This window comes from Alexandromys fortis, unplaced genomic scaffold (genome assembly GCF_014885135.2).
Source record: "Alexandromys fortis isolate MF-2015 unplaced genomic scaffold, M_Fortis_MF-2015_v1.1 scaffold_161, whole genome shotgun sequence".
Lineage (NCBI taxonomy): Eukaryota > Metazoa > Chordata > Mammalia > Rodentia > Cricetidae > Alexandromys > Alexandromys fortis.
In genome coordinates, this window is record NW_026068073.1 from 1666483 (window position 1) to 1678879 (window position 12397).

Below are 12397 nucleotides of genomic sequence, written 5' to 3' on the forward strand. Positions count from 1 at the left end.
ACCCACATGGAGGCTCAGAGCCATCTGTAACTTCAGTTCCGTGGGATACAGCTCTCTCCTGGCCCCGGGGACACTACTCGTGTGGCGCATGTGCCCACTTGCAGCCAAGCACTCACGCACATAAAAAAAAAATCCTAAAAAAATTAAAGTGGAGAAATGACTTGAAGAGGACACTGGGGCTGGGGAGATGGCTCAGAGGTTAAGAGCACTGGCTGCTCTTCCAGAGGTCCTGAGTTCAATTCCCAGCAACCACATGGTGGCTCACAACCATCTAAGATTTGGTGCCCTCTTCTGGTCTGCAGGAACCACACAGGTAGGCAGAACACTGCATACATAGTAAATAAATAAATAAAGACACTGCCCCCCACTTGTACACAAAAGTTAAAGTGGCCCAGAAAGGTGGCACATGCTTGTCATCCCAGCTCCAGGGAGGCTGAGACAGGAGCATTGCCATGAGTTTAAGGCTATCCTGAGCAAGTTAGAAAGATCCTGTCCTAGAAAACAGCAACAACAAACCTCCAAAGAAGACCCATGTAAAGGGCTGGGCACATGGCAGGAGCCCAGTGTCGCCCGGAACTGTGGAGAGGATCCTGCTGCACACTCAGGAACATGAAGGATTTAGGAACAGGACTCACACAACCAATGACAGAGCCAAGACTTGAACCCACATCTGAGCTGTTCATCCTCAGCTCTGCCTACTTGGGTGCCAACCCCTCCCTGATCCTTGTCACACCCCCAGGGCAGAGGAGGAGGGCGGAGCCCGTGCCCAGCTGCTCAAGTCCCTGCGAGAGGCACAGGCCGGCCTGGCCGAGGCTCAGGAGGACCTGGAGGCTGAACGGGCAGCCAGGGCCAAGGCAGAGAAGCAGCGCCGGGACCTGGGAGAGGAGCTGGAGGCCCTGCGTGGGGAGCTAGAGGACACACTGGATTCCACCAACGCCCAGCAGGAGCTGCGGTAAGGAGAGGGTGGTGGCCTGGGCTGGGAGGATGTGGTGGGTGGGGCACATACGGACAGAGCCACCACCCACACGGGTACCAGCTCTGCAGAATGAATGGAAGAGTCAGATCCTTGCATGGCCCTCAGACCACCCCAGTCTTAGAGATGTTCAAACCAGAGACACATAAAGGAACTGCAGACCATTGAGAACACTCAATGCCAAGTCTTAGGAGTGGAGAGATGGCTCAGTGGTTAGAGCACTGGCTGTGCTTACAGAGGACCTGAGTTCAGTTTCTAGCACCCTCATGGCAGCTTACAACTTCCTGTAGCTCCAGATCTGGGAGATATGATGTCCCCTTCTGGCCTCCTTGGGTACTACAGTCATATGTATATACCACACACACACACATAAGTAAAAATAAAGAAGATGGAAGTCAGCTTATAGACGAGCCTCTGGGCTGAATATGGCCTGAGTAGTGCTAGGAGTTGACCTTTGACCCATTACCCCTCGTACATCTCTACCCAGACACCTTGGGAAGTGTATTTGTTACACAGCAAATACCTTACAAGAGACAACTTGAGAGAGAGATGTGCTTTAGCTCGTGAGCCGTGGCAAGGATGTGGCTTCCACTGGCAGAAGCCTCTCCTGTCTGATGGGGAGCTTGCAGTAGAGCTGGCTCTAATCTTGACGGAACAGCAGCTGGACTAGGGCGGGAACCCAGTCTGCTATAACCCTGAGCCTCCCTGTACTAGCTGGACCTGTGTCCCAAAGGCTCTTCATCTATTCAGAGCAGCGCCTCCAGCTGGTCACTGGGGTGATGGGCACATGAGCCGGTTTTACATCCAGGCCCTCACAGGAAGCAAAGGCTATGGTCCCTCCTTAGAGGAAAAGGAGAAAAATCACATCCTACAGTCCTCTGCTCTAAATTCCTGTCTCCTCCCCTGTTCCACCATCAAAGGTCAAAGAGGGAACAGGAGGTGACAGAGCTGAAGAAGACTTTGGAAGAGGAGGCTCGTGTTCATGAGGTGGCCATGCAGGAGTTGAGGCAGAGGCATGGCCAGGCCCTGGGGGAGCTGGCAGAGCAGTTAGAGCAAGCCCGGAGGGTGAGTCGATAGTGGCCCAGCCACCCTCAGGGACATGCATAGCCTTGTATCAGTGTTAACTGAGTAATTACTTAATTGGTGGGGTCCATGGTAAAAAGGAAATACTGAACAAAACCAAGAGATCAAGGCGGCGAGCCATCCTGCCCCAGCAACTCCAGCCATCTCCTTACAGGGCAAAAGTGTGTGGGAGAAGACCCGGCTAACCCTGGAGGCCGAGGTGTCTGAGCTGAGGGCTGAGCTGAGCAGCTTGCAGACCTCAAGACAGGAGGGTGAGCAGAAGAGGCGCCGCCTGGAGTCCCAGCTGCAGGAGGTCCAGGGCCGCGCCAGTGATGTTGAGCGGTCTCGGACGGAGGCTGCCGAGAAGCTGCAGAGAACTCAGGTGGGTGGGGTGGGGTGTCACGTGACCCTGGGGGTAGCTGTGAGAAGTTCCACTCCACATAGGCCAACAAGGACAGACCAAGAGCAATGACTCCACCCCTGTCTAGTTTGGCTCAAGTATTTTTAGTTTTTGAGACAGGGTCTCTCACTTATGTAGGCCTAGCTACCCTGGAACGCGCTCTGTAGTTCAGGCTGAACTTGGACAAACAGAGATCCATCAATCTCTGCCTCCTGAGTGCTAGGATTAAAGGCGTGCACCACCTCACCCAGCCCCCTCGTCCCCTCTCATTCTGAACGGTGTCCCCTCATCACCCAGCCCCCTAATCCCCTCTCATTGCTGAACGGTGTCCCCTATCACCAGCTCCCTTGTCCCCTCCCATTGCTGAACGGTGTTCCCTCATCACCTGTCCCCCTCATCGCCTCTCATTGCTGAACAGTGTTCCCTCATCCGTGTCTATGATTCATTGTCCACGTCACCCAGTTGGTGATGTGGCTGTTGCTCCCTCTTCAGATCAGGCTTGAATTTCCCCGTGGACACAGGGCCCAGCAATCCCTCTCCTCTGGGAACACTGTTGTTCTGGGCCCCATGGCAGCACTGTGCTAGACTGCAGAGTAGCTTCTGGCCACGTTGCTGGCGTCCCACCCATGTGTGCAGAGGTTGGGACAGAGGACCAACAGGGCCCACCATGTTGAATTCCCTCCTCTTCACAGGCTGAACTTGAAAGCGTGTCCACGGCACTGAGCGAGGCTGAGTCCAAGGCCATCAGGCTGGGCAAGGAGCTGAGCAGTGCAGAGTCCCAGCTGCACGACACCCAGGTGACCTGCTCGTCCCCCAGCGCCGTCCTCTGCCCTGCCTCTGACTGGACCTGACCCCCACCATCCCTTCCACCCACAGGAACTGCTGCAGGAGGAGACCAGGGCAAAGCTGGCCTTGGGGTCCCGTGTGCGTGCCCTGGAGGCCGAGGCGGCCGGACTTCGGGAGCAGATGGAAGAGGAAGTGGTTGCCAGGGAGCGGGCTGGTCGTGAGCTGCAGAGTGCCCAGGCCCAGGTGGGCAGTGAGACCAGGGACCGTGGCCCTTACACCGTTGTACCTAGTGTCCCCGGCTGGGCCTGGGTGGTGCTCTCACCCACCACTGTTTCTGTCCCCACCGCCATGCCCGCCCTTGCCTTTCCTACCCACACATGCCCTCCGGCCTTGTGGGTCATCACATGGGCTCCTCCAGAGCTCCTGCTGTCTCCCCAGCTGGCACAAGGGCTCTGCTCACCGGCTCTCACAGCCGACTATGACTCCCCAGTACCCTGGACAGAGCCTCTGCCTGAACTTCCCAGTGATGCCCGCAAGCCTTCGCTCCTCCAGACTTAGGGTCTTCCCTCCCTTGTAATTCTCCATTTTACTCTCACCAAGTTCTGGCTACCTTGGGCTATGACTATTCTACCCATGAGTCTCCCCACCAGATTAGGAGTCCCTTCTTATAACTCTGACCCTGTGTGTGGGAAGCCTTCCACTGGCAGGCTCTGTGGGCTTCAGAACCCATCTCCATGGAGATTCTTCCCCAGCCTGGGCCTCCTCAGATTATGTTTCTCTTCTTCCTCAGCCTGTCACCTGGCCTTGGTCTTGGGATCCAAGAGCAGGTCCCATTTGGACTGAGCCTTGGGTCGTGCTGAAGATGGCAACACCCTGGAAGAGCAGGGTTGATAGTCCTCAGGGTCTCAGCTGCCATGAGGCAGGAGGGTCCAGTGGTCAGCTCCTTCCCGTCTTCGGGCCTCAGTTGGCACCCAGGACACAGGGTTCTAGGAGCCCACACCACAGTCACTCACAGCTGTGGCTTCCACACCCTTCTCTTCCCTGCAGCTCTCGGAATGGCGGCGACGCCAGGAGGAAGAGGCTGGGGTGCTGGAGGCTGGGGAGGAGGCTCGGCGCCGTGCAGCCAGGGAGGCGGAGGCCCTGGCCCAGCGCCTAGCAGAGAAGACAGAGGCAGTGGAGAGGCTGGAGCGAGCTCGGCGGCGGCTGCAGCAGGAACTGGACGATGCTACAGTGGACCTGGGGCAGCAGAAGCAGCTTGTGAGCACACTGGAGAAGAAGCAGCGTAAGTTTGACCAGGTGAGTGCCTTGGTTTACCCAGCTGGCTACCCTGAGGAACCTGAAACTCATTTGAATATTAGGTAGAAACTTGCTGGGGAGAGGGGACATGTGAGATGGATTTTGAAGTGTGCATAGGAATGGTGTCACAGCCAGGCAGGTGTTGCCTGTAAATCAGGCCGTCCTGAAGGTCACAGTGTCACCCTACTATTGTCTGAGTGTCCCAGTTTGATAATGCTATGCAGAACACCCTCTCTGTGCCCCCGATGGGGCTCACATCCTCCACTTCCCTGTGTGTTGCTGCTCCCACCCCAACCTCAGTTTACCCAGCTAGAAAATGGGAATCGTGCCAGGATTCCACAGCCTGAGGAATAAAATAATGACTGCAGGCATCAGAGGTTGTGTGCCTGTCAGCATCCTGTTACTGTGCAAATGTTGGTGGCAACTGGCTCATGAGATGGAAAGGGTTTTGCTCATGAGTTCGGAGGTTTTGGTCCATGGCCACACTGGGTCTGTGGTGAGTCCGCAGAGCACAGCAGGGTGTGGAAGAGGACAGCAGAAGTCAGAGCCCCTCCACCTGGCCCAATCTAGTGCCACCGTTCCCAAGGCCCACCAGTTCTGTAGTGAAGGTTGTAGGTGTTGAGTGTCTCTCACTCCAGACTCTAATTCTGCCTCTGCCAGCAGCAGGGGACCCACTCTGGAGAACCAAAGCCACACAAAATGTATCTTTAGCTAGTTGGCTTCCTCAACCAGAACCTAAGCATTCTGGCCTGCCAGGTATGTCTCAGGACTGAGTTATGCAAAGGCTGTGATCCTTCAGGCTGCTCATAGAGTCCCCGACCATGTACAAAGACTCTGCCATCACTCCCGATTCACAACAGATGCAGCGATCTATTTAATCTTTCGCTACAGGTCATGTGCCTTTGTAGCTGATGGAAAGAGTTTCAGAGGCCTGGGGAGGCAGCCTGAGTCCGGATACCCCAACATCCATGTAAATGCTGGATGGGTGTGGTGGCCGCCTGTAATTCCAGTCTTAGTGGCAGGGCATCCCCAGAAAGACTGGCTAGCTCTGTCCCTCTCCCTGCCCATCTCTTGTCTCTCTCCATTTCTAGCTTTGTCTCTGTCTCTAGGATCTCCCTTCACCCTCTCCTCTTCCCTCATCTACCCTGCCCTTCTCCTTCCAGTCAGCCCATCTCCCCTGCATCTTTCCCTGTAGCTCCTGGCAGAGGAGAAGTCTGCCGTACTACGGGCTGTGGAAGACCGTGAGCGGGTGGAGGCTGAAGGCCGGGAGCGAGAGGCCCGGGCCCTCTCCCTGACACGGGCCCTGGAGGAGGAGCAGGAGGCGCGGGAGGAGCTGGAAAGGCAGAACCGGGCCTTGCGGGCTGAGCTGGAAGCACTGCTGAGCAGCAAGGACGACGTGGGCAAGAACGTAAGCACGCGTGGGCAGCGTGGTGATGGGGATTGCGAGCACATGCATGTGTGCAGCACAGCAGATACCCCAGTTGTGTTAACACAGCAGACACCCCAGTCGTGTTAACACAGCAGACACCCCAGTCGTGTTAACACAGCAGACACCCCAGTCATGTTAACACAACAGCCAAGAGCTGCACTCACCAAAGGCTGAATGGGTGTTCTGCACACACTTGCAGGGTGTGAATAGAGCTCCCCCTCTCTCATACACACACACACACACACACACACACACACACACACGGTTTTGTTTTGGCTTTTTGGTTGGTTGTTGTTTGTTTTTCGGGACATGGTTTCTCTGTGTAGTCGTGGCTGTCCTGGAACTCACTCTGTAGACCAGGCTGGCCTCAAACTCAGAGATCCTCCTGCCTCTGCCTCCCAAGTGCTGGGATTAACAGCATGTGCCATCACCACAGTGACTCTGTGTGTGTGTGTGTGTGTGTGTGTTGTTGGTTGCCTTCCTCCCCCGTCCCATCAGGCTACCTAGCTTTCCTATACAGCACAGGACCAGCTGCCTAGGTAGGAAGCTACCATGGAAGACTAGGCTCTCTTGTATTAATAAGCAGATATGCCCATAGAGAAGTCTGGCCCTGGCAGTGCCTCAGGCCCTCTGCAGGTGACCCTAGGCCGTGTCAGCAGTGAGTGCCAACCACACAAGGGCCAAATTCCATACCACATGACCTAGGTTTCCGCCAGAAGGCACAAGACACTGTGAAGAGTGAAATGTAAGGATGTCTGGCTAGCAAGAGGGTTCAGAGGACAGAGGTGCTCACCCCCAAGCCTGCTGACCTCAGTTTGACCCCTGGGGCCCACATGGTAGGAGAGAACAGACTCCTGCAGATTATCGTCCAGCCTTTATTTTTACATTGGCACACGTGTGTGTGTACACACATACATGTAAATTCAGCATAGTCATGGGTCTGTGAATGAGCACGTGACCTGAGTACCTCAAGGTCATGGCAAGTATATCAGGGAAGACTGGAATGCAGCAGTGTGTGTGTGTGTCTGTGTGCGCGAGTGTGCGCGCGCACGTGTGGTGTATGTGTGTGAATGTGTGTGGTGTTTGTGTATGTGTGTGCGTGCACGTGTGTGTATGTGTGTGTATGTATGTGTACGTGTGTGGTATATGTGGTGGTGTTTGTGTATATGTGTGTGTGCGTGTGTGGTGTTTGTGTGTGAATGTGTGTGGTGTTTGTGTATGTGTGTGCGTGCACGTGTGTGTATGTGTGTGTATGTATGTGTACGTGTGTGGTATATGTGGTGGTGTTTGTGTATATGTGTGTGTGTGTGCGTGTGTGGTGTATGTGTGTGGTGTTTGTGTATATGTGTGTGTGTGCATGTGTGTGTGTGTGTGTGCAGGTGAGTTGCGGGGCAGGGGACGACTGACCTCACAGGGTCTGAACTGGAGTCTGCTCAGGTGGTTTTTACATTTCTCATCACTGTGTTTGGCTGAGACAAAGTTACATCTGGAAGTTTTCCCTCCGTGTCCACCTTCCTGACCTCACCGTCCGATACTTCCCTCTGCAGAGCACAGACTCGAGGACTGACTATACAGTTGTTACCAAAAATCAAACAAGAAGCAGAACTCATGTTTAAGGAAATTTATGACCTTTTTTCCTTTCTTGTTTTTTTTTATTTAAAAAAAATTTACTTTTCATTTTACATACCAACCCCAGTTCCCCCTCCCTCCCCTTCTCCTGCCTCATCCCCATTTCCCCCTCCAATCCCCCCTCCCATCCCCCCTTCAGAGGAGGTAAGGCCTCCCTTGGGGAGTCAACAAGGTCTGACATACCAACTTGAGGCAGGACAAGCCCCTCCCCTCACTTACCTCCCCCCATCAAGGCTGAGCAGAGTATCCCTCATAGGGAATGGGCTCCAAAAAACCAGTTCATACACCTGCGATAGGTCCTGGCCTAAGCACTCCCCCCCCCAACAGATCAAGCCACATAACTGTCACCTACATTCAGAGGGCCTAGTTTGGCCCCATGCAGGTTCCCCAGCTGTCAATCCATAGTTATGGTTTTGGGTTGGGTTTTTTTTTTTTAGTTTTTTAATGTATTTATTTTATGTGTATGAATATTTTGCCTGCATGTGTGTATGTGCAGCATGCGCACGCAGTACCCTGAGAGGCCAGAAGAGGGCGCTGTAAGAGCAGCAGTGTGTTTAACTGTTAGGGCATTTCTGTAGCTCCTAGTGCATGCTTTTGTGACAGGCTTTGTCCATAATGAGGCCACATGCCAGTGGGCTGCCTGTGGACACACCTGTTGGGATATTTTACTTTTGTTGCCCTTCAAGTGGTTTTTTTTTTTTTTTTTTTTTTGTAAATTGGGGTTTTGGGATTAGGGGGTTTCTGCCTACACAGTGCACACGATCCTAGCTATGCCTCTGCCTCTGCCGCTATGGTGACACCTGGCAGAAACAACTGAAGGAGAAAGGGTTTAAACTCCAGCTTCTAGTCCACCGCCAGCAGGTGTCAAGGCAGGGACTTGAGAAGCACTGGTCACTTTCACAGTAAAGAGCGGGACCCAGACCAGTGGGCGGTCCTTTCATGTCAATTAACACAGAAGGGTCATCACAGCCCAACCTGACCTGGACAGCCCCTCGCTGAAACCTTCTTCCCAGGCGATTTTAGAGTGTGTCACAACAATTAAAACTGAACGTCACATACAGGTTTCCATAAAATGTTTTCAGATAATTTAAGATGATTTAAGGTAGGTGCTTAGTAAGCAGTGTGAGTGGGGAATGACTCACTGAGGCCCTTCTCCCAGCTGTCATGGCAGGACTCGGACTCACTTCCTATCCCACCAGGTGCACGAGCTGGAGCGAGCCCGCCGGGTGGCTGAACAGGCAGCCAATGACCTGCGGACACAGGTGACAGAACTGGAGGATGAGCTGACCGCCACAGAGGACGCCAAGCTGCGCCTGGAGGTGACCGTGCAAGCCCTGAAGGCTCAGCACGAGCGTGACCTGCAGGGCCGTGACGATGCAGGCGAGGAGAGGCGGAGGCAGCTGGCCAAGCAGGTACTGCCCAGCAGGTGGCTGTGGGGCACCTGTCCCTCCTGATGAACGCATGCGAAAAGGGAGTTCCCCTTTGGAGCATTTCCATCAGGGTCCCCTTGCTGTCCCCATCCAGAAAGCCATCTTTGTGTTCTGACAGGAGGCAGTGACACACCAGGTGTCATGTACAGCCTCCCTCCTGCCCCTCACTGCCAGCCTAAGTCACATGCAGGTGTCTCTAGACTTTTCCTTAGGAAGTTTAAATGGACTTCTTGTCCAAGTTCACCATGACCATGGCAACTCTTATAGGCCTGGTGGTGGTGGTAGCGCACGCCTTTAATCCCAGCACTTGGGAGACAGAGACAGGCAGATTTCTGTGAGTTCAAGGCCAGCCTAGTCTACAAAGTTCCAGGACAGCCAGATCTTCAAAGGTTCAGTCCATTATCATCATGACAGGGCATGGCAGCAGGCAGACATGGTGCTGGAGAAGTAGCTGAGAGTCCTACATTGCAGGCATCAGGAAGCTGGCTAAGACACTGGGCCATATCCCGAGCACAGGAAAACTCAAAGCCCACCCCCACAGTGACACACTTCCTCCACCCAGGCCACACCCACTCCAACAAGCCACACCTCCTAATATTGTCACTCCCTGTGAGATTCTGGGGGCCAGTTATATTCAAACTACCACACTTATACTTACCCTTAATAGAGAGGGCATCAAGCTGCCATAGAAAGGAGAGAAACCTTTCAGTTGATTGGGACTCGCTTAACTCGGCCTGAAAGGCAAAGCCTGCCAGGGCGCATGTGGAAGCTGACGCCCAGGAGCTTCTAGCACACACTGAGTGCTCACTGAAGAGTCTCCTCTCTCTGGCCAGTGCTTACTACTTGTGTGGTCTCAGGGAGGGAAGCTTTTGACCTTGTTACTTTCTGTTTCATGAGTTCTTATGATTTCTCTAAGTCCTACTTCCCTCCAAGGAATGGGTGCCTGGAGGGAATCTGGGTGCCATGACCTGTGACCTCTCCTACACCTGCCCCCCAGCTCAGAGATGCAGAAGTGGAGCGGGATGAGGAACGGAAGCAAAGGGCGCTGGCCGTGGCCGCCAGAAAGAAGCTGGAGGCTGAACTGGAGGAGCTGAAGGCTCAGACATCCGCCGCTGGGCAGGGCAAGGAAGAGGCCGTGAAGCAGCTGAGGAAGATGCAGGTGAGGCCGGGCTCCAGGTGTGCTGCTGTCACCTGCACCAGGTGAGGCCGGGCTCCAGGTGTGCCGCTGTCATCTGTACAGCAGCAGTGGCTGGCTTAGCTAGCAGCTCCAGCAAAGCTGGCCTCAGGTGTGTATGTGCTCCTTTTCGCTGCATTTCATTCATTTAGATGCTAGACTTTGACATCTAAGCCCATTATTTGATTAGGTAATAAATTTAGTGCCATTGCGGACGGAACCAAGGACCTTGAATAATGCTAGGCAGAGTATCACTAAGTCACCCCCAGCCCCTCTCTGGGGGATTCTAGGCAGGGCTCCACCACTGAGCCTCACCCCAGCCCCTCACTGGGGGATTCTAGGCAGAGCTCTACCATGAAGCCACACCCCAGCCTATACTTTATTTAAAATGGCAGGTGCCTGTGTTATAGTCTTATGGGGCAGCAGTTCATGTACCCAGAGAAAGGATCCCTTGTCTAACCCCTTTGTCAGGCATGTAATAGTAATAATAACTGTTTTCCCAGTGTAACCCACCTCTCTCACGGGCTCCCCTTGGTATTGGCCTCTCCTCACACTCCCAGGAAGTGCCCACAGAGCCACGGGCTAATTATTTTCTATTCTAGTAGCTCAACTAACCTGCATGGTACTTCCACCCAGGCCCAGATGAAGGAGCTGTGGCGGGAGGTGGAGGAGACTCGCAGCTCCCGGGAGGAGATCTTTACCCTGAACAAGGAAAGTGAGAAGAGGCTCAAGGGCCTGGAAGCAGAGGTGCTGAGGCTGCAGGAGGTGAGACTGTGTGGGTGGGGCTTAGTGGGAGGCCCCAGTGGGCAGGGCTTCCCTAGAGGGCCTGGGGGAGTGGGCCAGTCCTTGTTGGAGGCTCTAGGTGAGGGTGGTTCCCTGTGCCTTTGTTAGTTGTTGAAATAAGAGCGGTGGGGCTGGCCGCTAGCATGTCTAGGTTATGCCCCAAAATAATTACACGGAAACTGTATTCTTTCAAACACTGCCTGGCCAGGCTAGTTCCAGCTTCTTATTGGCTAGCTCTTACATATTGTTCTAACCCATTTCTAATATTCTGTGTAGCCCACAAGCTGGCTTACCAGGGAGGATCTTAACCTGCGTCTGTCTGGAGTGGGAGAATCATGGCGACTCCCTGATTCAGCTTCTTTTTCCCAGCATTCTCTTCTGTTTACTCCACCTACCTAATTTTCTGTCCTATGAGGGCCAAGGCAGTTTCTTTATTATTAACCAATGAAAGCAACAGATAAGATACAAGACCCACCTCCATCAGTTAGTTTTTTGTTTTATTGTTGTTTTTCTTTCTTTTTTTTTTTTTTCAAGACAGGGTTTCTCTGTAGCTTTGGAGCCTATCCTAGAACTCACTTTATAGACTAGGGTGGCCTTGAACTCACAGAGCTTGCCTCTGCCTCCTAAGAGCTGGGATTAAAGGCTTGCGCCATCACTGTATCAGCTCCTGGCCCTGGTGCCCTCTTTTATTGGGAGTGGGGATCTTGTCCTGTGGGCTCTTCAGAGTCAGAGCAGGAACCTCAAAAGCCAGTCCTGGGAAGATGAAGCCAGGCGTCAGGAAGTTAGGAGGAGCAGGAAGCTGGAGCGAGGGAGAGGTCTGAGGACAAGGTGTTAGGCAGAGGAAAAGAAGGCACAGTTGGGTAGGAGGGAGGGCCCGTGGGTGGCGTGGGGGTCGGAGGAGGCCCAGTGATGAAAGACATGGAAGGGGAGCCCGGCTGCAGGGGACCCAACTCAGAAGAGTTGGGAAGCAGGACACTGGCTAGCACTAAGGGGAGGGGGACACTGTGGCTTGGGGGACACTGTGGCTAGCACTAAGGGGAGGCCTGATGGAGGTCATAGGCTCACAGTCAGGAGGGTTAATGCCAAAGTCCTAATTTCTTTTACTCTGCCCCTGGCTGGTCCATACAGGAACTGGCTGCCTCTGACCGAGCCCGGCGGCAGGCCCAACAGGACAGAGATGAGATGGCAGAGGAGGTGGCCAACAGCAACCTTAGCAAGTGAGTATCCTGCCCTCCTGGGCGAGCACCTTCCTCCTGCGGCCTCCTTCCCAACACCTTCCCTTCTTCTAGGACCGCCATCCTGGACGAGAAGCGGCAGCTGGAGGGGCGACTGGGGCAGTTAGAGGAGGAGCTGGAGGAAGAGCAGAACAACTCGGAGCTGCTCAAGGACCATTACCGCAAGCTGCTGCTGCAGGTGGGCAGCCCGCCCCGCCCCG

General features: G+C 54.1%; 1 protein-coding gene across 4 annotated transcripts in view; it reads left to right on the top strand.

The window, feature by feature from the left end:
• Positions 1–12397, top strand: part of Myh14 (myosin heavy chain 14) — a 58322-nt gene that overhangs the window by 38758 nt on the left and 7167 nt on the right. For all 4 annotated transcript variants that reach the window (XM_050121290.1, XM_050121289.1, XM_050121288.1 and 1 more), the window contains 12 exons: positions 740–952; positions 1894–2038; positions 2211–2417; positions 3128–3232; positions 3312–3464; positions 4269–4517; positions 5713–5925; positions 8775–8987; positions 10003–10164; positions 10816–10944; positions 12091–12179; positions 12252–12375. In XM_050121290.1, the coding sequence (XP_049977247.1) occupies positions 740–952; positions 1894–2038; positions 2211–2417; positions 3128–3232; positions 3312–3464; positions 4269–4517; positions 5713–5925; positions 8775–8987; positions 10003–10164; positions 10816–10944; positions 12091–12179; positions 12252–12375 (2002 nt within the window). The remainder of the gene's footprint in view (positions 1–739; positions 953–1893; positions 2039–2210; positions 2418–3127; positions 3233–3311; positions 3465–4268; positions 4518–5712; positions 5926–8774; positions 8988–10002; positions 10165–10815; positions 10945–12090; positions 12180–12251; positions 12376–12397) is intronic.